This window comes from Mustela putorius, unplaced genomic scaffold, assembly GCF_011764305.1.
Source record: "Mustela putorius furo isolate JIRA1106 unplaced genomic scaffold, ASM1176430v1.1 tig00000228_pilon_pilon_pilon, whole genome shotgun sequence".
Classification (NCBI taxonomy): domain Eukaryota; kingdom Metazoa; phylum Chordata; class Mammalia; order Carnivora; family Mustelidae; genus Mustela; species Mustela putorius.
In genome coordinates, this window is record NW_025421322.1 from 21,533,453 (window position 1) to 21,559,801 (window position 26,349).

At 45.5% G+C, this 26,349-nt stretch overlaps 1 protein-coding gene across 1 annotated transcript; it reads left to right on the top strand.

The window, feature by feature from the left end:
* Positions 1-973: 973 nt before the first annotated feature.
* MAL2 (mal, T cell differentiation protein 2) lies at positions 974-26,109 on the top strand. The gene is made up of 4 exons (XM_004743651.2): positions 974-1,173; positions 13,958-14,128; positions 20,857-21,012; positions 23,797-26,109. The coding sequence occupies exons 1-4, from the start codon at positions 1,042-1,044 to the stop codon at positions 23,866-23,868; spliced, it is 531 nt and encodes a 176-aa protein (XP_004743708.2). The 5' UTR covers positions 974-1,041; the 3' UTR covers positions 23,869-26,109.
* Positions 26,110-26,349: the final 240 nt, after the last annotated feature.

The following is a 26,349-nucleotide window of genomic DNA, read 5'->3' on the forward strand; positions in this document are numbered from 1 at the left end:
TGATCTACCTGCGTATGCTGGTATGTGTACTTTTGTTTATATTCAGCGTATCTTTGAGAAGATCAATCTCACATCCTTTATTTCACTTAAAAAATGTTGATATAAAAAAATTAAAGATAAAATGGGGATAAATTGGGGCAGGGAATCTAAACTATACATAGCATCCCTTTTAAAAAGTCCATTTAAGTGTTTAAGATACAACAGCAATTTATAAGTTACAGGCAGGTAAAAATCAATAATTAAAGTTTTATGTGGAAAATATAGCCTATGCAACCATGTGTACACAGAGCAAGATATGTGTATGCGTAAAAATTCCAAAAAATAGCAGTCATCATATTGGCTGCCATTAAAGGAGCGCTGACCATGAGCTAAGCTCTTTCCATGTCAATGTAATCTGGGCAATTACAAGGGGTAAATACCCGTACCCCCATTTCACAGAGGAGCACACCACCCGCTCACAAAGCCGCCAGTTACCTGTCCAGCGTCCACCGGCACTGGGGCTGAGCCATCTGACTCGGTCCTAGTGGTATTTAAAAAAAAAAAAAAATCCTACTAGAGTCCCATTTAAGGCAGATCCGCTCCACTTATTAGGTGTGACTGGTGACCTTGATTTTACCTTCTGGGTCACAACTTCAAGACCGGTCTGGTAGTTAAGTTGAGGAAAGTGGGGTAGGGTAGTTGTGAGACTGGGGGGCGGGGGGAAGGGCAGGTGGAAACTAAGAAGAGGGATATAAGAAACAAATGAAGAGCGGGGCGCTGGCCGGCGAGGGGCGCGCGGAGCGGAGCAGAAAGGACCGCGCCGGGTGGCCGCCGCACCTGTGCACGTGACGGGCGCGGGATGGGTGGCCGTGGCGGGCTCACCTGGGCCCACGTGACAGGGCGGGGCCCCGCGCGGCTCGAGGCAGCGCGGCCACGCCCCCTCCCGCGCGGCGCGCCCGGACCCCGCGGACCCGAGCGGCGGCGGCGGCGGCGGGAGCCCGGGCTGCCGAGGCGGGCGGAGGGAGGCGGCGGCTCGCGGAGACGCAGAGCGGCAGCGGCAGCATGTCGGCCGGCGGAGCGTCAGTCCCGCCGCCCCCGAACCCCGCCGTGTCCTTCCCGGCGCCCCGGATCACTCTGCCCGCCGGTCCGGACATCCTGCGGACCTACTCGGGTGCCTTCGTCTGCCTGGAGATTGTAAGTGGGGCAGCCTCGGTGACGGTCGCGCCGGGGGGAGCGAGGAAGGGCAGCGGCATCCTTGCTCCCGGGGCTGTGACCCTCTGCGCGCGGGCCCCAGCTCCCTTCCCCCCGACGTGGCCTTTACCTGCGCCCCTCCTGGGGTTCTGCCCTCTCCCTGCCTGGCGCAGCCGGAACCTGGGCCCACTCGCCTGGCACCTGTTACGCTGGCACCTGCTCCCCCGCTGGCGACAGAAATCGCCCCGCGAGAGCGAGCAGACAGCCCGGCGGGGCCCCGGATTGAGGACTTTCAGAGGGGAAGGGTGTTTGGGCTTGGGGCACTGCCGGAGACCCCCGGCGGCTTGGCCGGGGGCCGCGCTTGGCTAGAGCTAGAGCAGGCGCTCTGGGCCTCGCCTGTTGCTAACCTGCCATTTTGTTGGGTGGCGCAAAGGTGTAGCCAGCCGGTGATTGAGTGACCTGGAGGCTGCCACGATGTGAAAATCCGAGGCGGGAGGTACCAGGAAGAGAAGGCGGGCTTAAGACCTGGGCTCCCCGCCCCACCCACCCCTTGCCAGTATTAGTGCCCTTTGGATTGGGGAGAGGAGCAGAGTTTAGGAGGCAGGGCAGGGAAAAAGGTCAAGTATGAACCGTGCCCTTGGCAGTTTCTAATGCAGTGGGTGCAAGAGAGAGCGGCAGAGGAAACGTGGCTGTCAAGTTCCTCGCTGCCCACCTTTGCACCTTCTGGCTTCTAGTGGACCTGTGCCCCTCCACACCTTGTCAGCACACTTTCCTGGGTCTAGGTGAAGGTGAGGTCACCTGGCCTGACCGGCAACCTTATTGGGCTAGAGACGTAAACTTTTTGAAGGCAATTTTATGGAGTTGGAAGCTTTTGGAACTCATCGTGGACCAGGGGAAATGTGCAAACATAAATTGGGCAACTCACGGTTGCATCATCGCCTGAGAAAGGCAAATCCAGAGCGCAGGGCTCTGCCCTTCCTGGAGGCTGATGTTGTTTGGTGGGTCTGGAGTTTTCATCTCCCTTCCCTCACCTGTTCCTTTGAATTTGCATAACCTGGATTTGGTCGCTTCGGTTTCACTTTTGTGCTCCTGGGGCTGGAACGCCTTGTGAGCATTGGTTTTCTGCCCTATTATGCTGAGGTGGCTAAGGCGTGCGAAGTTAAGTTTAGCTCAGATTTGAATCTGAAAAAGGAGACAAGGGAGTTACAGGCTACGCCATCAGTAATCGGATCGTGATGGTGAGGCTGGAAGAGGCTGGTTTGAGTCTGAGCCCAGTTCAGAAGCATCTGAGTACTTGGGATGAGGCACAGGCATCCATGTGAGAAGAGTAGGGAGCGGATGGCACTGGGCCCGGGCTCTGCTGGGTGTGGGGGAGATGCGCTCAGAACAGTAGGATCTGGGGAGAAAGCTTGTGTAAGTTCTGGGCTGCTTCAGTGCCATGTTTCTCAAACTCCAGTTGTTTGCATACCTCTTTTACAAGTTTTTGCCAAATCCGCATTCCACCTGTTCTAGAATTTACAGAATGTTCACTTCAATTCCCTTCCTAAACTTTAGCACCTACTTTAAGCCTCATCCTAAACAATAATACACATGAGTCCTCAACTTTGATATACTGCGGGTATTTTTCTAGTATTTACTCAAAGATATATATTCACACATGTATGTATATATGTAAGGATAGGTAAGGGTACCTGTATGTATATATGGAACATATATACAGAGACGGCTTCTCCGTGTGCTGTCGAATCAAATCCTGTCTCGAGGATCATCTGTGGTCTTATCACACTTTTGGAAACGTTGCCTAATGCTGATGGGAAAAAGTGGAAGTGATTTATTCTATTGTGTTTTCCCTCTCCTGCCCCCGTATTTCTTTATGGGGCCAAGTAGTTAGTTCTCAACTCTGCTGTACTTAATTACTTGGGAAGCTTTTAAAAATATGGTGACTGGCCCAGACTAATTAAATTGGAATCTCTGGGGTTGGGGGAGGGGGTGGGTTGCCCAGAGTCAGCCAGGTTCTTCTAAAAGCTCCCTAGAGATTCTGGGGTACAGTCATGGCTGGGAACCGCCAAGAGCCGCCTTTATCAGCGGTCTTTATCAGGGCCATGGACAAGACAGCTCTCATGCAAATATGAATTTTCTCCCTGTACAAGAGCTTCTACCCCTCCCCATTCTAGCAGGAACCCAGGCTCCCAGAAATAGCCAGACTTTCCTCTTATCTCTTCATGTCTGGCTTCTTACTGAAGAAATGAGTCTCAGACCCTTACCTACATAGAATAGCATCACTTCCAAAAGCTTTGTCAGTTTACTTTTCCCTTATTATGGCCAAACATATGTGATGGTTAAAATCTAGGTCTCCCTTGCCTCTTTTACTTGAATATCATCATCCCTCCTCCCCAACCCACCCCCGCAAAAGTAAAATAACCGAAATCATCCAATGAAACTGGTGACCTCAGAGAAACACAGACCTCATTGTGAGCCAAACTAGAGCTCCTTCTTGGCCCTTCTTCTTCCACACTGCTTAGAGATATTGGGTTATACGCCCTAAGAGAGCAGAGATCAAACTTGCTCAGAAAATTCAGTCTCACAGATGGTGGGACTAATTACCGTGGTGAGCACTGAGTAATGTGTAGAATTGTTGAGTCCCTATGTCATAAGCCTGAAACTAATATACCATTATATGTCAACTATACTTCAGTGTAAATTCTTTCAAATTTTACATGAAGAATTCAATCTCAATCCCCCTTATTATACCCATTCATAATCTCTCAAGTATAAGTCATTTGTTGAGAGGTCATTCAAAAGATGCAAACAGCGCCCCCCCCCCCCCCCGGCAGCACCAGGTAAAGCCATTTATAACACTGGCTCTGTAGGTAGAGAACATTGCAACCACACACACGCCAGGCATGCTTTTTTGGGATAGGTGTGTCCCATTCCCATATAGATGGATTATCAGCCCCTCAGTTTGTGCACTGAGCTACGCCTGCCATGAAGAGCTTAATGCTAAGTTATTTTTGCAATGAGGGAAAACATCATCGTCAAAGTTTCATTTTCAAATTCTCTCATGTTTTCCTGAATTAATGTTTTCTAAGCCGTTTGTCAGGTATGAATTGAATACCTACTGTGTGCAAGGCACTCTTCCAGGAAAAAAAGACGCTTAGACCCTTCTTCGCCTGGAAGAGCATACAAACTAGTTGAGATGGTATGTGTAAACATAACTACCATTCAAGGAAGGTGAAAGTATGGAGAGTGAGCGGGAGCTAAAGTGTTTTCCAGGCAGGTCTGTTCATAAGAAAATGACCCTGGAGCAGCTGGACTATTGGGCTGAATAAGATACTTCAGGTCCCGGTCCTCAGCTTGCCTTGTATAATGCACAAAAAAGATTAGATGTAACAGTATTAAACATGGAAAGGAATAAAGGTCAATATATTGAATTCGTGTGTTTCATGGTTTTGGTGTTTGAGAAACAGCCCATGTTCCCCAAGATATTCATTAACATTTTTCTTTATGGGAGATATTCTAGGACTCTCTTTTTTTTTTTTTTTTTTAAGATTTTATTTATTTATTTGACAGAGATCACAAGTAGACAGAGAGAGAGAGGAGGAAGCAGGCTCCCCACTGAGCAGAGACAGACAGACTGTGGCATGAGGGTTCCAGCAGTTGTTAGTTTGTTTTGGTTTTTTATAGAACTTGTGGGAAGGAGGCAGAAGGAGAACGAGCAGGTAGGGCCCGAGTTGTGATGCGCTGGGAAATGATAGGCCAGGGCACAGGATGGGGAGCTGCTGACCGACGGGGGCAAATGCAACCATACTTGTGTTTTAGAGATCTTTGCGGAATGAGGCTTGGTTATCAAACAGATGGAAGGCAGAGACATCAGCTCCGGGGCTTGTGTCAGTGGTTTGAAGGAGGGATAATGACAACTTGACAAATGAAAGAAGTGGAGCAGGGGAGAGGCAGATCTGACGTTTGGAAGGTCAACCAAGTACGCAACGTGTGGCTTGTCCTGAAATGATACTAGACCAGGCTTAAATAGAAGATGTAACTCGGAGGAATTATGCCAGGAAAACAAATGTTAATGAGCGGATGATGGGGAGGGTGAGAGGGGCTCCGAGCAGGCATGTGCGGCCAGGCAGAGCAATCTGTGGAAGGACTGCAGGTTATTTTCAGCCCAGAGCTTTGACACTGGGCTAACATACGAATGGTCAGATGTACAGAGTTTCCTTTTCTTGCCCAGAAAATGGATTTGAGTTGCACAGGGACACTGAGCGTTGGCAGTGGTGAAGAGGGGCTCTTCCAGGATAGGTGCCCCTCTCTAACAGGGTTTTAATTCTATAAGCAAGATTTTCCCTTTACCTCTGGGTTAAAAATCTCCAGCCATGGGTAAAGAGTCCTTAACATTTCATAAGAGAAAATAAATGGATGCCCCTGCCAAAACATTATTTTCGGCAGTCGTTTGCCTCTGACTGGCAGCCCTGTACGGAACATGAGGAATGGCAGTACGGAACCCTTGGAGTCAGGTTCCTGAATGTCTTGACCTCGAGCTCCAAAGGAAAAGGCCGAGGAGAGGAGATTGGTTTTGCAGAACCCTGTAGAAACATGGTAGCTGGTGATAAGAGCCCTGAACATGGCATGTTTGAGTTGATGTTTCTGAATAGGGAAGGCTGTGTAATGACAAACAGTGGGAACGAGGCTAGTGTACACTGAATCGTGCGCGTGCGGCACCTGACAGATGCTGTTGGGTCAGCGGGACCAACTGGACAGCGTGTCAAAATATTCTAGAGAAACTGGTTGGAGCGGAGAAGGGCAGCTTGGCGGTTGATGTCCCGAGCAACTTTGAAAAATGTCATGATTCTTCTCCAGGAATCTGCCGTCCGATCTGAATTTCCTATGTCCTCTTTTATATGAGAGAGTCACCCTATATGACATTCTTAACTTTTGTATAATAGCTTCCAGAAGGAGGGAAGTCAAAAAGAGGGAAAGAACTGATGATTTATAAAGTGCCTGCTGATGTCAGGGCAGTGGCCTGCACGGACATTTTTAACCTCGGTGATAAGTAGTTACCCACAAACATGAAAAGAGGATTTTTAAAAAATCAAAGGCAATGATAAGTAAGAATAAAAAGGGACCAGAACATATTTCTCCCCTATAAGATGTGCTTTCCAGTTTAACATTAGCACCGACTATTTAAGAGACCAAAATGGAAGTTTGGGTTGGATGGAGAGGAAAACAAAACAAAGAAGAACCGTAGTACCAAATTCTTTTAAGGATCCTCAAACACATTTTTATTAAACTTTCAGATGTAAGTCTAAAAAGTAAAACTTCTTATGCATTCGTCTGTTTTCCACAGAGGCCTCTTCTAGGTCTGTTATTTCTCATTCCTTCCCCGAACTTGTCTTCTTTTCCTCTCTCTGATTTAAAACAAGCACGTCTTGCCGGCTGTCCTTACCAGTCCAGGACCAGGACCAGTTTGGATGGAAGTCCTCAAGGGGAGAGGGCGGATGGGGATGGATGGAGGAAGCAGGAGGAGGGCATGTGAGCCACAAGGCAACCACTACCCCGGTCAAGAGTTCCAGCAGGAATTGCAGTAGAATGGGTGAACTGCCTTTGGGGTCTGAAGAAGATTGAAAATGGGGTGTCATGAGGTAGACTGGCAAAAGCTAGACTGCCAACTTCCCCATAACTCTCCATCCCCGCCTCCTGAGTTCTCCTACAGGGTGGTGGGTGCTGCCAGTAATAACTGAAAAATTGAGAAGTACGTGTTCTTGCTTCGCTGATCTTCATGCCTGTTTTCAACCACCCACCATGTACCAGGGAGTGAGCTCGGCTCCAGACAGCAGTGTGTTCTGAGCATCTCAAGCTGTACTTCTGTATTTTCTTCTAGAACCGTTCATGACACACACTGGTGGGTTTTCATTCATTTTGAAGAGAACATAGCTGAACCTCTTCTGGACAAAGCATTGTCATGGGCTCTGAGCATGGAGAGATGTTTGAGGCAATGCTGCTGACTCTGACCTCATACTCCAGTGGGCCAAACAGCCAGATGCACCTGTGATTTCAAATCAGTAGTTCTAAGTGACACAGAAGAGACAAGTGATCAGTAACCACAGAAGCACCGAGGGATGGCATCCAGCCAGGGAAATCTTTCTGGAAGACCTGCTATCAGCATTTACTTATCCAGAGAAAATGTAGGTGGCACATGCTAGGCAGAAGCATGGGCCAGTGGGATGGACTTGTTTGCAGAAAATAAGGGATGAGGGGCTGGAGCGCCAAGCTAGGGTGCAGGCTAGCTGGAAAAGTTGCGGTGCTGGGAAGAAGGGGGCCTTGGAGAGATAGCAGCCGTGTTCTCAGGACGGTTACATTCCACCACAGTCACGCCATAACTGAATTTACACATTTATGGGCTACCTTGGAAGCACATCTGTAAGTGGTACATGTTGACTGAAGTATGTGCCCAGTTTAAAAAGTCTTGGAGAGTGCCTGGGTGGCTCAGTCGGTTAAACATCTGCCTTTAGTCCCGCATGGGGTTCCCTGCTCACTGGAAGGTCTACTTCTCTGTCTCCCTCTGCCTCTCCCCCTGTTTGTGTTCACACACCTGCTCTCTCCCTCTCTCTCTCTCTCTGCTCTCTCTTCCTCTCAAATGAATCAGTAAACTCTAAAAAAAAAAAAAAAAACTTGGACTACAGATTGTGTATAAAGAGCTAATAGTAGGTAATCTATTCATTAGATGATGGTCTGAAAACATTAAACATTCTTTAACCACGTTGTTTCATTTGTGGATACCCAGTAAGCCAGCATTTATTACAATAGGAGAGGTTACCAAGAAGATGGGATATTCTGAACTTTGGGAGGGTCACAAATGGCTCTGAGATTCTGACGAAAGTTGTGTCCTCAGAAAAATGCAATTAACTACCCAATTGATAGGCAATCAACCCTCCCACCTCCAGCAAGCCAGTCCACAGCAGAAGGATAGAAAACCCTGCTCTAAAAGGAACACTAACCTTTGAGGGAGGCACAATAGCATAGCGTCAAGAGCATAGGCTCTGGAAGCCAGTTGCCAAGTTCAAGTCCCATTTCCAACAGTTATTAACTGTGTAACTTAGGGCAAGTTTTTAAAGGCTGAGTACTTCGACTTACCTGTAAAATGGGAATAAAATGGTAATCATGTCTCAGAGTTTGTGTGGATTAAATTGGTACAAATGAAACCTTTAGAGCAGTTCTTGGGGTATAAGCATTTGATAAATGCTAGCTGATACTTCTCTTATCCTTATTAGCCTCAACCTCTCACTCAAGCTAACTTTATAAACCAGACGAAGAGACAGTTTTTCCCCCTCCAGTCTGCTGGTTGGTTCATCACTGCTACAGTGGTGAAAAGTTCGATCTATAAATAGCAGGAAAATCGGAAAGAGAAAGGGTTATATGTCATACACAGGAAGCTCTAAATAATGAAGTATTTCTCCTTAGGGGTAGTCTAACCAGTCCTTCGTACCTTCAGATTCATTTACCTTTGCCTGTTCTCATTCCAAACATTGACTAAAAATAGGTCAGAGTAGGCACTGGCATGTTTACCTAGTTTTAAGTCCAACTTGGAGGGTGCAGTTCGGTGAGATGCGTGGAGGAAAACTTCCACGGCTTGCTTACGAGAAGGCTGCACGGCTGTCACACCCTTGTGGGCTACAGGAGCCAAGCTCCGGTGACGAGCAGATGGTCGGCCACCAAGGAGGGCTGGGGTTTTCGGACTGTGTGGCGATCGAGTAATTGCAGTCCAGCGCACATTTGAGCACGCAAGGCATCTGCCAGGATCGCCTTAATTGCAACTCAGAGGGTAAGGGGGAAACTGAGTCCCAGGGGAAGGCGGACACCTACTTCTAGGAAACGTTGGCCTTTGCAACATACCTGGAAGTCCAGCCGTTTTTCTTGGTAGAGCTTGGGGTCCAGAGGCATGAGCCCCAAGCTAGTACTTCCCGAAAGAAATGTCAAAATGGGGTGCATTGGGGGAATCTGGTATGTAAGTGTCAGACTTTCTAGGGCACTGGAAAGGGATGGAAGGCAGTGATAGACAAGAGGTCAGAATGTGGATTCAGATCTGAGAGGGGAGAACGTGGGGGCGGACAAAGCATTCTGCCCCTCCCCACAGCGTGTGTACCCAGCCGTTGCTAGGATATTTTACCAGCTGTTCTGCAGATTTTAACCACTTCTGTGCTCAAAAACCAAGGCTCCCTCCAGAGTCGCCTGTACTGAACCGGGATGCGAATGGTTACAGTGAGGCTAGTAAATGCTCTCGGCTTAGTAACGCCCGGCATTGGATGGACAGTGGTCGTGTTATGTAAGGATCAGTTTTTTTAAGTTGGAGCCAGCTTGGGAAGCCCATGGAGAAAAGGTAGCTTTTGGCAAAAGGAAATCCTGAAGCGAGGAAGAAAGGACTGTGTCAGAGCCCCGTCACCCCTGTACCGACATGCCCGTCTTGCGGTGAGGAAGGCGGGTCTCTCTGGTGGCCTCGCTTCTCTTCTCCAGCCCATCGCTGTGGCCTCTCCCAAAGCTGCCACGGGGAGCAGGACTTTTGCCCGGATCTCACAGACTCACTGAGCCAGGAATCCGGGGGAGGGAGGCGTTGGGGTGCTGATAGACTGGGAAGGGCACTCATGCACCTTCCTCCTTCCCCTGCCCCACTCCCCGGTAACACACACACCACCCATGAGGAGGCCAATCTGTTCTCTTTTTGTATAAGCTTTCCTTTTCCTTCCCAAGCCTTGGAGGTGTTGCAAGGGCTGTAATTTTGAGTATGATGAGAATGGTTCGTCTCTGCTGTTTCACATCAGCATCCGCCGTCCAAGCCCTGTCTACCTCTCAAGCCTGCTTCCAAACCTGCCTCCCCTGCCCTCCCCTGCCCCCCCGTTCCCCCCGCCCACCTGTCCCCCTGCCCCCTGCCTCCCCTACCCCCTCCGTCCCCCACCGCCCCTGCCTTCCCTGCCCTCCTGTCCCCCTGATCCCCCTGCCTCCCCTGCCTTCCTGTCCCCCCCCATCCCCCTGCCTCCCCTGCCCTCCTGTCCCCCTGATCCCCCTGCCTCCCCCTGCCCTCCTGTCCCCCCCCATCCCCCTGCCTCCCCTGTCCCTCTGCCCCCTGCTTCCCTCCCCTCCCCTGCCTCCCTTCCTTGCCCTACCTCCCTCTCCCAACGCCTCCCACTCTGTTTCTTCTCTCCTCGCCCGGTCTCTCAGAGCACAGTGTGTGGAGCTCTTTTTATAGTATTCACCACAATCTGCTCCTGAATCAGATTTGATGGAGTCTATTTCTCCCTAACCTAGAGCTCCTGGAGACAGAAACTCGTTTTTTTTTTTTTTCTTTCTTTCTTTCTTCCTTCCTTTCTTTCTTTCTTTTTTTTTTTTTCCATTTTTCCCCGAGTATTCTTCTACAGTGCCTGGTAGGAGATTTGAGACCAACTAGTTTGAGGTCCAGTCGGGGTTTATGAAATGTCTCTTTAATTCCAGGGGATCATATAGCCCTTCCTCAGAGAGTCAAGTTATCATAATCCCTGCATCCTGTGTGGAGTCGGCTTGCGTCTGATAAACGTGGCCAGTTTATTACCTGTGTACTCACCCCTCGCTTCTCCATAAACGACTCTTTAATAATAGATATTTAATAGCAATGCATATTTCTTAAGTAATAAAGTAGCGCAAGTTATTTATAGTGGGAGAGTAAGAAAAGGTTACCAGGAAGATGATGCTGTGAAAAAAGGGAAAGATTTGAAGATCTTATCACCTTCACGTATTTAATAAACAGTATGAAAGAGTAGAGAATCTTTTTACCGGGAACATTATTTCTTTCATAGCTAGTAAAAAAGGTTGTGGCTAAATTTTTAAAATATGCATTCATATTCATGATTTAGACTTATTTCATGAAACTTTCTGGGTTGATTGTTAATTTTTTTAATTGTTTTTTTTTTTAATTTGAAATTAGGACTTCAGATATACCAACAACCACAATTATAAATTGATTAGATTGGTACTGCCATTATCATACTCAAGTGATAATGTATTATGCTTTCAAAAATCTTTTTCAAGGTGGTAATGGCTTATACGACTGGGCCTCCATTTAGAATCTTGAATTAGTAAAACTTGTGATTTTAACTTTTAGCGATTTGTGCAATTTGGGTATTATCTCTAAAGAAGCAAGATACACATGATTATTGGTTTTTCTTTTTTTAAAGATTTTATTTATTTATTTGACAGAGAGAGAGATCACAAGTAGGCAGAGAGAGGGGGAAGCAGGCTTCCCGCTGAGCAGAGAGCCTGATGCTGGGCTCGATCCCAGAACCCTGGGATCATGTCCCAAGCCAAAGGCAGAGGCTTTAACCCACTAAGCCACTCAGGAGCCCCTTGATTACTGGTTTTTAATATGAATATGTAGAGTTCCAGCTGTTCTTGGAAAGTTGGAGCTTATTTACGAAACAAATATTGGAGAGCCTTCTGCATGCCACAGGGACATGTTTCTATGATATAACTGTGTGTGGGGGGTGGCCTAGAGTGGCTTCAGCTAGAGGTGGCTTCAGCATGGGTGCACAGCCTAGGTTTTTGGACCACCGCCTCCAGTGTAGTGCCTGGCTAATAGGAAGGGATTGTTGTGTCAGCGGGGAACTGGCTTAGTGCGCAGCAGCCTAGAAGGCAACCGGATGCCAGGAGGGTCTCCTAGTGCAGCTGGCCTGGAAGCCGGGAGATCCACTTGTGGTGGTTCTCATCCATGTAACATACCCATGTAGGGAGCTTGCCCAGGGCACAGGGCGGGCACCTGGGCGGGGTAGAACTCGGGAAGGCCTTCTGAGATGATGTGCTCTTCAAGATGGACTCTGAATGGTGGTTTCTCAAATACACGTGGGCAGGGAATGACATTCCGGGCCAGCATATGTCAGGCCGCCGGATGTGAAAGCGCTTTGTCTTTGGACTGTGGATGTTTTTCTTTAATGTGAAATGTGAGGGACTTCGTGGGAAGGGACAAAGGCTGAGAAAGACAGGTTAGAGCATGAGGGGCCTGGAATCCCACGCAAAGGGTGTGTAGCCTCTGTGGCTTTAGTGGGAGGTTAGAGGAGACCATGGCAGTTAGGGTCATAAAGCTGACTGTCTCTGTGACGTCATCGTTTCTCCTCCTGTGACGTCTCCCTCACTCCTCATTGCCCAAGCCAGGAATCTGAGTTTCTTCCTTATCTGTTCTTTTGCTCTCATGTCCCCTATCTGATCGGTCACCACCTGCCACCACTTCTCAGTTTTTGTCTAATCCTTTCGCTCCCCTCTGTGCTTCTTGCCCAAGTCTGGGTTGTGCTCTGTGGCTGTAACGGTCTCCTCTGTGGTCCCTCAGCCCCGCATTCATTCCTCTCTGGCCAGAGAGAAGCTTCTGAATACAGACTGGGTCAGGCTAGTTCCTGCTCAGGTGTTGTGTGGCCTCCAGTGGCCTGTGGGAGAAGCTCACCTCCTTGAGTGGACCGGCCCGACCCGTCAGCTCAGCCTCCCGCGCTCTCCTCCGGCCATGCCCCACGTGCTACCTGCTGTCCCTGCCAAGCTGAGCCCTGCCCCTCAGCTCTGCCAGGTCCTCTCAGGGCTAGCCTCCTGCCCTGGGGCAGCCTTCTCCTCCTGCCCCTACATGCCCTAGCTTTGTCTCTTGGTTTGTTGCTTTCCGGGTGTGTTTCCTGAGTTTCCAGCTCTGGGTTTTTAGTGCCCTCCATCTGGGAACCTGCAGTGCCCACTGTTTGCCCAATTGTGACATGTGTGAAGCAGCATTTTACTCACTTGTTTAATTGTCTCTTTCCTGAGGTGCCGGGGTGGCTACGTTGGTTTAGCGTCTGACTCTTGATTTCCACTCAGGTCATGATCTCAGGATCATGACATCAAGCCCTGACTCAGGGCCTGCGCTCAGTGTGGAGTCTGCTTGAGAATCTCTCTCTCTCTCCTTCTGCCCCTTCCCCCACTTGCTCTCTCCAAATAAATAAGTAAACAAATAAATAAATCTTTTTTAAAAATAAAATAAAATAGTCTCTTTCCTGTAAGAGATGGTGAATTCTGTGATGGCAGAAACCCAGCGTCGTGTGTAGACCGTTGTATTCCCAGCATGTGGAGCAGGGCCTGACAGGCACTAGGTGTTTACTGAATGTCAGGTCTGTGAACATCCAAGGTGCCTGTTCCCATGGCCAGCACGCAGAGGCGTGTCAATAAATGAGGCAGGTTGTGCTGACTACCCTGTACAGCAGCGGCGGCTCTTATCCTCCGGGTAGGCAGTAATCTCGTGTGTACCAATAGAGCATGATAAGGGCGGGCACATGGCCATCAGAAGGGACAGGTTAGAAAGTTACGGCTGATCTTGGCTGATAAACTCTCGGAGAAGCGGTGAGCGCAGAAGCCAGTGGTTTGAAGAGTCAGAGGTCACGGATCGGAGGTGGGGACCAAGCACAGATGAAGTTTGAGAAACGGTTGACCGGAGAGGACATTAGTAGAGAGGCAGCAGCGTCAAACGGAAATACTTTTAGGTAATGATCGGATTCTGTGTCTGTTCATGGGCTGAGGATGAGAATCCGACACAAAGGCAGGTGCAGAGATGGGTGTGGCCCCGGGTCTGACCTGTCCGCTGAAGCCCTGGCCTTGCCCTGGAGGGAAGCTGGAGTCGGGCACGCGCAAGGACAGAGGAAAGGTGGTGGGTGCGGTTGCGGGACTGTGCGCAGCGGGCTGGGGAGAAACCAAGGGTGAGAGGCAGGGGAAGGAGCGTGTTCAGGTCTGTTGCCCACGCCTGTGACGTCTTTCTTCCTTCCCGCAGCTGTTCGGGGGCCTCGTCTGGATCTTGGTTGCCTCCTCCAACGTTCCTCTACCTCTGCTGCAAGGATGGGTCATGTTCGTGTCCGTGACGGCTTTTCTCTTTTCCCTCCTCTTCCTGGGCCTGTTCCTGTCTGGCATGGTGACTCAGATTGATGCCAACTGGAACTTCCTGGTAAGGGATTTTTAAGTCTATTTCAGGAAAATGCGAGAAACGTATAAATATCCTATTCTGTCCTGAAGTGCCTGGTACCCTGTTTTCTCTGTTGCCTCCGGTGAGAGAAGAAAGGTCCGACCCCCAGGTCTGCTGTGCGGCTATGTGGCTGCCTTCCCGGGGAAGCAGGCTCCCAGTTGATGAGATTCCTGTCGATAGAGCCGAGCAACCTTTCTATTACTCCGCCATGATTTAGACAACCTTTACTCAAAGACTCTTATTTCCTGCAACAGATGACTTGCTTTGCAGCTATTGAACTATCAAGGAGGTGCCTTTGGGAGATGGACACTGTGACATAGATCTTGAAATTTTCCATCAATTTCTGCTTCAGATATTAAATATATACGTTCTATTCAGAAAACCAGTAGCTGTATATTCTCTACTGTAAATACTTAGAAAAGGGGATCGTTTATTTTTAATTCCTCTCCTAAACTAGTAAGAATTGTTAATTTTAAGAAATGAATTTATAATCTACCTAATTTTAAAAATTATGATGGCCACTAAATTGGATCAACTTGCTTTCGCTTTTCCCGTGTAATAGAGGGGGCCTTCTTCATGCTGAGGCTTATTCCGTCTCTGAGACTATTCCAGAATGGCCAGTGGAGCTTGGATTCTGGTCTGCGGCGGACAGTACCTGAAGAAGTTTGTGAGGAGTTCAGGGAAGAACCTCTGTTCCATTTCAGTCAGTTGCTGATTAGGATCTTAAATCAGGCCTTAGTCAGGATGGTATTGTTCTTTTCAGGTACAGTAACATTGTATCTACCAGCTTTAGGAGGGATGTTAGGCATATTAAAGAATGTTCCAGAGCGTAAGGAGAGCCATCATCACCCCAGATGTTACCAGCAGTGAAGCCTAGTGGTGTAGTTGCCCGAGAAGCCAGCCCGGGCGCAGTAGGTTAACTGCAAAGTTAAGGAGGAAGCATGGGGCAAGGGTTACAGTCTTGACGGAATCTGAAAGGAGGTCTGGTGTGTTTAGTAACTGTGTAGCCTTGGCCAAAGTATGGAACCTCTGTGGCTTCTGATTTCCTCATCTGTAGAATGGTAATAATAGTACCTACCTGGAATTAATGTATTCGGAAGTACTTAATGGCTTTGCATCTGATCTGTGGTGTACGATCCATAATCATCCTAATTCCTGAAATATGTCAAGGCTTGCAGCTTGACACTCTGAAAGTCCTTCTTTTGAATCACTAAATTGTACACTTTAAACTAATCTTACATTGTATGTTAGCTAACTGGAATTTAAATTAAAACTTAAGGAAAAATTATTCCCAATACACACACACCCACCCCTACCCACACACAGGTGTTTCATAAGTTGCTATGTTTTTGTGTTCCTATGTTTTTGCCTTGCTTTCTCATTAATGATGAGAAAATATTTCTAATAATTTGTCAAGTGATGAAGATCAGAAATCTCTATTTAAGTTACAGATAGATTGCTTAACCTCCTCTTTCAGAATGCTTGGCTTTCCCATATTCACGAATGAATGAATCCGTCCATACCCGATGTCGGTAAGCACCACCAGGCTCTTTAAGTATTAAGCTCCAAAGATGGTATTTGGCCAGCAGGAACCAGTATAGCCTGAAGTACTAGTTAATACACAGCCATTGCTTCAACCTGCTACCTCTTTCCAAGTGCTGTGCTCGCTGCCACCCTGTCCTGTCCTCTGGGACCTTCCTGGACCTCCTGGTAGCCCAGCCACTAAAGGGTTATCACCTGGGAAGGTAGTGAGTCTCCAGGGTTCTGCCCTGCCCAGCCTTCCTTCTAATAGTTGATGCATACACTGTACCAATGTGTATCTGTTTCCCAGCATCCCACCTGGTTTTGTTAGACATATGTTCATACCATCTTTTCTCCTTTCATTTATACTCAATATTTTTGGTATTGAGTACATCATTAATATCCTTATAAATTCATTAGGTTTCCTAAATATGGGGTTCCCCCCATTTGTAACATTATGTTTGTTGTTCAGACAATAAAATGTAAGAGTGTGTGCTGTTTTTTCTTTCTTTCTTTTTTTTTTTTTTTAAATTAAACCACTTAATGAAAGTGGCAGCTGAAATTGGAAAGACCCTACCACTGTGTTGCAGAGGTCACCTGCAGAGCTGAACCCAGGGTTCTTTAGCTGGGGCCGTCCACTCTTACTGAGGGAGGAAACAGTAGACCCATGCAGCACTTGGCACAGTGGCGTTCTCTGCACGGCCTTGTCATGGCGGCCACACTTTCCAAGAGCCAACTCATCTTGCCTTTACAGAGCTGACTTAAATGCTGGCCATATTTAGAACAGGCTCCTTTTTTTCTCTCTCTCCTTTTGTGATTTTTCACATAATCAGTCATTTTTGACCACAGGGTTGCTTTTAGTAGGTTTTGTAATGTATCGTGTATTCTCTCTGCCAGAAAAATTTCTAAGCCATGCATATCATGGAATCGTCACCAGATGGTAACCGTTTTTAATTGCTGCGTTCTGGAATTGTTAGACTTCAACTGCTCAAAAAATAATTGTTTCCATTTGTGATAACAGCTTAATGTTACCTGCGTACAGCACATGAAGGAAACAGGAATGCATTTTTTGGAAGAATTTATTTTCTAAAAGTATTTGTTGTGGGATATTAATTAAAATATTCATGGTTTCTTGTTTTTTGTTGAGCATGAGGTTGGATTAACATTTGTGGTGGTAGATATCTTCAGAATTTTTTCCCCAGCTTGATGAAATAAAAATACAGTATGTAATATATGTAATAACAAATATTAAATGCTAGAAACTTGCCCTTTTCTAATTTGAGGAAAGAAGCAAGTTTTGATTTTTGAGATTATTTTTCTGTTGTCTTGTTTTTTGTTTTGTAGAGAGGAAATAGCCTTTTGCCTAACTTTACAATAAGACACCCCCTACTTATTTTCCATTTTTGGAGAGGTGGGTTATAAAGGAAAGACAGGGACGCCTGGGTGGCTCAGTTGGTTGGACGACTGCCTTCGGCTCAGGTCATGATCCTGGAGTCCCGGGATCGAGTCCCGCATCGGACTCCCAGCTCCATGGGGAGTCTGCTTCTCTCTCTGACCTTCTCCTCGCTCATGCTCTCTCTCACTGTCTCTCTCTCTCAAGTAAATAAATAAAATCTTTAAAAAAAAAAAAAAAGGAAAGACATATTTTAGAAAAATAAGAGCTACCAAAAAAAAGAAAAAAAAGAGTCCCATGCAATTCAACGTGCTGCACTCTATTTCCCCAAAGTAGGTGGCATGCGTTTGCCTGTTGTTGACATCACTTACTGCTGTGAATGTCCCGAACTGTATTTTCTGTTCCGACATTCATTTACTTACTTGATCTTTATGACAGTTCCTCATGGAAGACTACTACTGTTCTCATTTCTACGGTTGAGGGAGATAAGCTCAGCGTGGCTCTTGTCCCATTTTCATGCTGCCATTGTGGAAACCAGGATTCCCCCATTTACCATGTAGCTTTCTTTAAAACTAGTTAGTAAAAATTTGACCTGAGGAGCAAAACAGGGGCTAAAGATAAGAATATGGAGAAGAAAGAAGAAAAAAAATCATGCTCTGCTTAAGGTCGTTTACCTGAGCAAAAGGGCAGACAAGCTTGCCACAGTCCGGGCTGCGTGACTATCGGGAAGCCTGGCAGAAGACAGAAGCGGAGGAGAATACAAAGGAGACCCGGAAAGGGGCTGGGGCCGTCTGCTCACGGGGAGGTGCCAAGGACTCAGGACAGGTGGTTCTCAAAGGGCGGTCCCCGACCAGCGACGGCGGCAGCACCTGGCACCTTGTTGGGCGAGCAGATTCTCAGGTCCCACAGACGTCCCAAATCAGAAACTCAGAAGCTGGGACACAGCTTGTGACACAGAGAGTAACAAGCTTTTCAGATGACTCTGAGGCCTGCTTACCTTCAAGAACCATCGGTTTTATATAAACGATCTACATTGTCCAAAACAATGAGCAAAACTCTGTGGAAGACCTTCTTGCATACGTTCCACACGTAGCAGGAATCCGAATCAGACGCCCGGAAGGCCAGATAGAAATGTGGGTGTGGCTCTCCCCGGCATGGGGGACCTTGACGGAGCTCTTGATACATACCGAGTCCTAGAGTAGGCCCTAGAAATAACGTGGTGAATGAGATGGGCCTGTAGTGGCTCTCAGAGTTTGCTGTAGCAGATAGTGTCAGTAAAGAAGTCATAACACAGGGGTGCCTGGGTGGCTCAATCAGGTAAGGGTAAGTGTCTGCCTTGAGCTCAGGTCATGATCTCAGGGTCCTGGGATCGAGCCTTGTATGGGGCTCCCTGCTCAGCGGGGAGCCTGCTCCTCCCTTTGCCCCTCCCCTCTGCTCATGTTCTCTCTTTCAAATAAATAAAATCTTTAAAAAACAAAAAGAAATAATTACACAATGGATGCATTAATCACAATGATGTTAATGGCCAAGCAGGGAGTGTTCAGGATATTAAAGAACATATCTGTCATCTCAGGTCCACTGGAAAGCAGACTGTATGATGAATTTAAAAGTGCAAGAGATTTGGGGGCACCTGGGTAGCTCAGGCGGTCAAGCGTCTGACTCTTGATTTCAGCTCAGGTCAGGATCTCGGGGTCATCAGATCGAGCCCCGAGTTGGACTCCAGGCTAAGCTTGGAGCCTACATAGATTAATTCTCTCTCTCCCCCTCTCCCCTTCTCCGCCCCGCTGCTCCTGCTGTCTCTCTCTCAAACAAACAAAACCACCAACCAAACAAACAAACAAAACTCCAAAAACTGCAAGAGACTTTTTTTGAGGGGAAGGGGAAGAGATAGTACCTGTCTGGGGAGGGAAATGGGGAAAAGCAGGGAAGTCCTAGAGTGGGCTGCAGATCGACTGTCTGACCCAAATTAAGGAGAAGCTCAGGGGCCCAGGCTTTGCCTTAAGAGTCTTGCATTAGGCATAAGAGACTGGGCACCGGTGTCCCCACTGTGCCGTCATTAGCCAGGGACTGCCGGGAGGGATAAAGCAGTACCCTAACCCACCGAAGCCAGAGCTGTCAGCTAACTAGACTCCTCACAAAGCGACTGTGTGCCCTACGGGATTACCAATGCGCAAGGACCCAGGAGACCATCGGGAGCTGCTTCACAAAGACGTGTAGCCCCCACTGCACGTTGCCTGCCCAACTCTGAAGTGCAGGAGCCTGCAGAGGGATTTTCTGGCCTGGGTTGCCGTGAATTCAGTCCTTCTCCTCCAGCACCTTAGGATACCTAGGACCTAGGATGATGTGGGTAGCTGATCTGATCGCAGCGGCTGATGCTCGGAGAGATGGGAGGGTAGCATGAGCCCAGGCTGGGGAAGAAGGGGAGGGCCTCCTCACACCGAGCTGCAGCCACGTCATCAGACTTCTGCGCCCCTCCTCAGGTCACCTGAGCCACTTCTGAGGGTCCACCTCAGTAATTTAGATGGGCACCTAGTGATCTCAACCCTATTTTTCTCCAATCTTAATTACTAGTTGAGATCTAGCTCTATTACTTTTAATCCGTAAAAGGAGGGACGTTTGGACTTTGACCTTCTTCAGTTAACATCTGTTGCAAGCTCTGTGGATCTGAGCACTTCTGCTATGGAGTAGACACACGATCCGTCTGTCACACTGCTCTTGAGTCTTTTAAAGGCATTGGTGAGTCAGCTTCTACAGTAGAGGTGCTAAGTGAAGTGTATTTTTAGTGCATACCTTTGTAATTCCCATCCCTGGTAAGTTAACTTTTCCTTATTATTCTAGTCAGAGTAAGAACCATTCTCACGGACAATTGACAGTTTTGTTTGCTGAATGGGCCTTTACAAAGGCAGTGTGTTGTTCTTTCTCCGAAATGTTGCTGTTGTCAATGACCGCTTGATAGCAGAGAGAAAGTGGAATTTGGAACCAGACAGCCCTATGTGGGTTTGAGGTCTCCTTTCAAAAAGGTTATGTTTGAATGGCTTTAGAATAGTCATTCAATTAAAAAAATCACTTCTCTATAAAGTGGGATTAATAAATGGCGATTGTAGGGATGAATGACAATGAATGTAAAGTGGCAGGTATCTGGGAGCTGTTGACAAAGATACACAGCAGCGTGTGGACAAAAATCGGTTCATGTAAGATGCTGTAAATTCCAGCAAAGTTACGCTTCACGATGCTGCAACATGTGAGATCACATTATGACAAGTGAGTTTTGTTTGAGAGTTCCTATACTTTTTGTCGAAGTATATGATATATAATTTGCTTTTTTTTTTTAGAATAGAGGGAGATATGGTATTGAGTTCTATGATGTCATAAGTCTTCTGCATTCTTCAGTATATGGGGTGACAGTCTAATGGATAAAAATAATGATTGTTCAGAAATAAAAGACTTAATTATAAAATGTATGTATGTATATTATTACATAACTATATAATATACTACAATAATACGACTATTATCCAATAACTATAATAGCAAGACATATGAAAGTATGTATTTTATTATAAAATTCAGGACATCAGGTTCGTCAGTACATCGGTTACAGCAGGTCAGTTGGTTTTCATTTGGATTTTAATAGCTTGACACTGTTCAAGCAGCCAAAGTAAATTGTGAGTATAGCTGAAGATTGTTTGATGAAGTGGTCTCGCCCTCCTGAATCTAAACCTCATGAGTTGAAATAAGGAACAAAAAGTATTATTTTTAATTACAGATGTCTGTCTTTGTTTTCCTCCTCTTTCAGGATTTTGCATACCATTTTACAGTGTTCGTCTTCTACTTTGGAGCCTTTCTCCTGGAAGCAGCAGCCACATCCCTGCATGACCTGCGCTGCAACACGACCGTGACGGTGCAGCCGCTCTTGAGCGATAACCAGTATAACATAAACGTAGCAGCCACAGTGAGTGTCCATGAGTCCAGGCGACCAGCACCCCCACCCTCACGGTCACGGTCTCCCAGAAACCCCTCAGGCAGCCATCGCTTTCTCTAACAGGAGCCATTTGACTCCACATAGACTAGCTATTTATCTGTATAATGACCTCATGAGCAAAGTTCTGCCCTTACCCCCGGTGTGATAGACCCTGTTGCAGGTGACCACCAGCCCATGGTTGCGGCTGGACTGGCACAACGGAGCCTACTTTGTAGAAAGAATTCATTGTACTTTTTATTTCCCCTAACTTTAGATGTGGTGAGGGGGATGTGTTCTTCAGTGGTCAGTACCTGCTTGTAATTCATTTTAATTCAGTGTGTGCTTATGGAGAGCCTACCACGAAGGAGGAAATTGGTGGGGTTTGGGGGACTGGGATGAACCACGTACAGCTCCTGCCCCTGAGGAGTGTCCAGAGGGCTGAAGGGCGTGAATATTCCCACCATGACAATAGATGACATACAGATGAAATCCATTCCATGGGGAAAGTTTTTGAAAGTTTTAGTCCTCCTTAATTCACATACTAAGTGAGTTTGTTGTTTTTCATTGACATGGGTAATTTGAAGAAATACTACATTATTTCTGTTTTTATAATTTTGAAAGTGTCAGAAACCCAAATTATTCCCTGAAGGTGCTGATATTTAATATGGCTCTGTGGCAAGTTGGTGGCCCTAATGTTTCACTATTGTACCTAGGTAGTCTATATAAACAGCCCAGGACTCCCCCATATAGCCATTAAAATCTACCAGCACTTTATAAAATGATAAGAATATCCCATATATGCACAATTCAATATGGTGGCTACTAATTAATCCATTAATTCATTCCTTTTAATTCATTACATTTAAATTTAAATAGCCGCACGTGACTGGTGGCTCTCGTATTGGACAGCACAGGTCTAGAGTCTGGGTTTTGAAGGATGGAGGCGCAATGATTCTAAGACCTACAGCCATCGGGTTCCCAAGCCTCTGTCCAGATTTGTCAAAATTTATTCATGAGTGTCTACAATGAATTAGACAATTTGTGGACTGCAACAGAAAGGAGACCTGGTCCCAACTTTGACAGGCTTATAGTTTAGATCAATGATTTTTGCACTTTGTTTTATGAGAAGTGAAATTGCTTCACCTAAATGAAATTTTACTGAAAACCCAATAATTATATACAGAAGGCGAGAGCACAGCTGCTCTAGTTGGAGTGGGAGACAAGGGTCTTGACTAACGCCTATCCGTCCTTCTCCTGAAGCCACCTTTGCCCACCTCGTCATCTCTGAGGCACTGCCGTGGGATCCCTATTATCCAGAGACCACAGTTAGGAAACCACTGGTTTTAACAATATTGTGAAGTGAAGAAAAGTTCAGGGACTTGGAGTTGACTTTTTCCCCCAAGCGTCCTTCCTGAGTCATCAGTTCTGGTTGGATTTTCCTTCACTCCTTTCATCCCTTTCTTTTCAGTGGTGTGGGCTGCGCTCTCATTGCCACGCAGATCCTTGAAGTAGTAACGAATGGGTCTGCTTGGAGTCGCCTTAAGAGCCCACGTTCATAAGAGTAGTGGGTGATCAAGTGCTTTGTGGACGGTACATGTCATTAATTTCTCACCGACATTCCTTTGTCCTAAGAGCCCAGTTTTCAGTGTTCTCCATGGCATGATTCTGTTCTGGCCGCCCCCTTCTGTGACTTTGTCCCTCTCTCTGCTTACGTGAAACTGCCTTGGTAAACCTCAACGTGCTTGCAGTTCTATAGTACCCCCATCTCATCCATACCCTCCTGTAGAAGTGAATCTTTAATTTCTGAGTTTTAATACTTCCTAAATATATGAGGCATGCTTTTGTGACATGGCATTGAATCCCTTACTTTACTTTTAATTTCAATGCACCTGAGAGAGGAAAATGCATTTTCACTAATAATGCATACTAGAAGTGGTTGTTCTCATCCAGCAGACAGTGTCTAGATTATAGATGTGTCAAAGAGACAACCAGCAGAGCAGGCTGGGGAGAATTGCAGAACGGCAGTTAGACAATGGCCATGTTCCCCAGGTGAATCCAGTATTCCTTCTCAGAGCTAGAGCTTCCTGGTAAAGGATCCCTGCACTAAATCATGTTTTACCATATTTAATTGCTTTGTCTTACAGTTTTCTATGGCTCATAAATTCCCAAAGGATGAGGACACTATCTACTCTTTGCCTATCTACACCAGATGTACTGATGTACACATAGTTGGTGCTAAAGAAATCCTTGTCAGGAAGTAAGGGCGGTAATTCAGAGTTGAGTGCAGGTTTCAGAACTATCTCCCATGCCAGTCTGTTGATTCATTTCTGTGGCTTTACTTTGTTTGCTTCTGAGGCATTTTCCACTGTCACAGGAAGGGTTTGATAGATCCTCAAGTTCTAAGACTTGTATTTTTCTTGGCCGTGAAATCACTGTATGAATAGACACCTTATACTGACTTTTTGAATATCATGTTGGGGGTTGTAGAAGTATTTAACAAATGAGTCCAGCACATGAACAAAGGTTCAACCTAAGGCTATCCACAAATGAGAAAATCATTGGGGGCCAAAATGTTTAAAAAAAGAAGGGTTAATGATGTGTGGGGGTAAAACACAGTAGTACAGTTCATCAAAAAGATGACTATAAACTATATTCCGTACGTGTTGAAGTATCTTTAGGTAGGTTGATCAGTGTTCAGATAGTTGTTCTTTAGAATAAGTGTTTTCTTAAAGTCAGGGTTATAAATCTGATGAGCTTTTGTTTCCTTTTTCTTAGATTTTTGCCTTTGTGACAACAGCTTGTTATGGTTGCAGTTTGGGTCTGGCTTTACGAAGATGGCGACCGTAACACTCCTTAGAAACTAACGGTCTGTGTTGGTTTCATTTGTCTATTTTATATGTCTGATCAATTTGGATACCATTTTGTCCAGAGAGAACAACATTCCGAAAGTAATCTGTTTAGTATGTGGAGAGAATCTAAATAACAAGTTTGGTTCATTTCATGGATGGAATTTTAATGTTATTATGATATTAAACAGAGAAATGACCTTTAATTTTACATCTGTCTCTTTTTTAAAGAAAATTTTCCTTTATAGCCATAAAATATACAGATACTGCTCTTGAAAAAAGGGTATCTCTTTTGTTTAATTGCTGAGTCACTTAAACCTTAATTTTAATAGGTAACAAAAATTTCCTTAACAAAAAAACTAAAAGCAAAAACAAACCACATTTTAAATAGCCTTCCCACTGAACTCTTTTAGCATAAAACAGAGATTGGCACCCTTTTTTCTAAAGGTCCAGATGGTAAATAATTCAGGCTTTGTGGGCCATGCAGTCTCTGTTGAAAAAATTCAACCCTGCTGTTACTTTGTGGAAGCAGCCACGGGCAAGAGCAAATGAATGAGTGAGTGTGTGTCCCGATAAAACTTGATTCAGGAAGACAGGAAGCAGGCTGGATTTGGCCTGTGGGCTGCAGGTTATAGTTTGCCGACCTCTGGTGTGACACCTTAGTTATATATTATGTATTTTACTGAACTGATCCCGAAAGGTATAAAACGAGATAAATCATGTAATATTTAGCCTCATTATGCAATAATCACGTTGCCTTTGTGTTAATGGTCAAGTACTTACCCTTGAAGTGGTGGATAGTTTTTCAGGCAAATTCAAGCAGAGTCTTGGGTACAGGAAAAAGTAATTTGTGAAGTAAATCCTAGTTGCTTAATCAAACTAAGGGTCTCTTAACAATGAGCAGACTTCTCATCTGGCATCCTTCAAATGAGATCCCCAGAGACCATTCACCACTACTGGAACTGGTATCTAGCCACTTATGTCTTACTTTGGGTTTATTTATGCTTCGGAATATAGCTGTTTGTCCTGTGCATGAACATATGAATATTTGTGTGTGGATATATGAGGCTTTACCAAATAGAGCTTCCCTAAAGAGTTAACTTTTTACTTCTCATTATTTCACATTACTTTCTCAGTTAAATTTGAATAGAGTATTAAATATAATTTAAAGTTGAAGCTTCTTACGTGTTTTGATAATAGCCCCCCGACATCTTTGTTGTTTTGCATTGGTAACAGATATATGAAATCAGTTGTAAAACAACAGCCATCCTAAAAACTTGTCTCTGGTCGAATTGCACAGAAAATACCTTAATGCATCTGTTAGAGACCCTGGTTGTGGGAAGGTGCCAAAAAATGGCTTGAATGGGAGAACAAGTAAGAGTTCAGTCCCAGATCCCACCACACTGTCCAAGCAGGATACTTATGTCCTGCCCCAGGTGGGCTTCCTCTGGGAAAAGAGGGGTTTGACCATTCAAAACCTTCAGCCCTTTGCCCTTTTTTTTTGGCTTAGTCATCCCCTAAGAGTGCCATGTCTGAATTGTGCTACTAGATTTCATGGAATGTAGAACCATCCCAAATGAGTCACATGATCAATGCTGAGTGAGCAGATGGTATTTATATAATAATCCCCTAGAAAGAAGAATCTTATCAGAGTTTGGTTCGTGATATACAGACGCGTTTCAATATGTGGCAAGAAGAAATCAGTCTAAGACTTTCAACTCATGTCCTATCTTTTCTATAGTATCTGACTTCCTTGGTTTTTCTAGCTTCATACCACACACTTAAACCTGTATTATGAATTGTATATTACAAAGTCATAAATGTGCCATAAGGATATATAGTTCATTCAAGTTGGAATCATTTAAAGTTAGTCTGCTAGATTTAGTTGTGAGATTTTATTTTTGTTTCCAGAGTATAACAGGTCTATGCTTGGTGGCATTAAATTAAATGATTTCATGAAATGGCTTTAGTGGCACTTTTGTAAATGGATTGCTTCTAGATCATTAAGAACCAAGCCTAAAACTCATCTGACTGTGAATACCTACATTTGTAGATTAATCGTGTTCTGGGTTTGTGAATTGAGTGACAAAGCACTTGAACAAAAATTATGACATTTGAGAATTTCTTTATATATGCTGTAGAGATGAGAAAGTGTTGGTTGGTTTTAAAATCTGGTTACTCCATGATGAAAAGAAATTTATTTTATAAGTGTTATGACTCTAATAAAGTATTCATTTGATAATCTCTTTTGGTCATCTATTTTTTATACAATTCACTTTGAAATTCAGTTAAAGGTTTGATGTAAACTTGACTGATTTGGAATTTCTAGACTCACCATATATCAAAGTTCTGCTTTAAACGTTTCAAAGATAAGTCTCTCAGGAAATGTCAGTGAGCGTTTTTTCTTTGGTGAAGGTCAAAGAGGTAAGTCTTTGGAAGTAGTATTTTAAAGAAAGTTTAAGTTATACTCTATTTTATTTAA

Coding starts and splice junctions, on each gene's coding strand:
- MAL2 (XM_004743651.2), top strand. CDS start 1,042: ATGTCGGCCGGCGGAGCGTCAGTCCCGCCGCCCCCGAACCCCGCCGTG. Junction 1,174..13,957: donor CCTTCGTCTGCCTGGAGATT/GTAAGTGGGGCA, acceptor TCCTTCCCGCAG/CTGTTCGGGGGCCTCGTCTG. Junction 14,129..20,856: donor ATGCCAACTGGAACTTCCTG/GTAAGGGATTTT, acceptor CTCCTCTTTCAG/GATTTTGCATACCATTTTAC.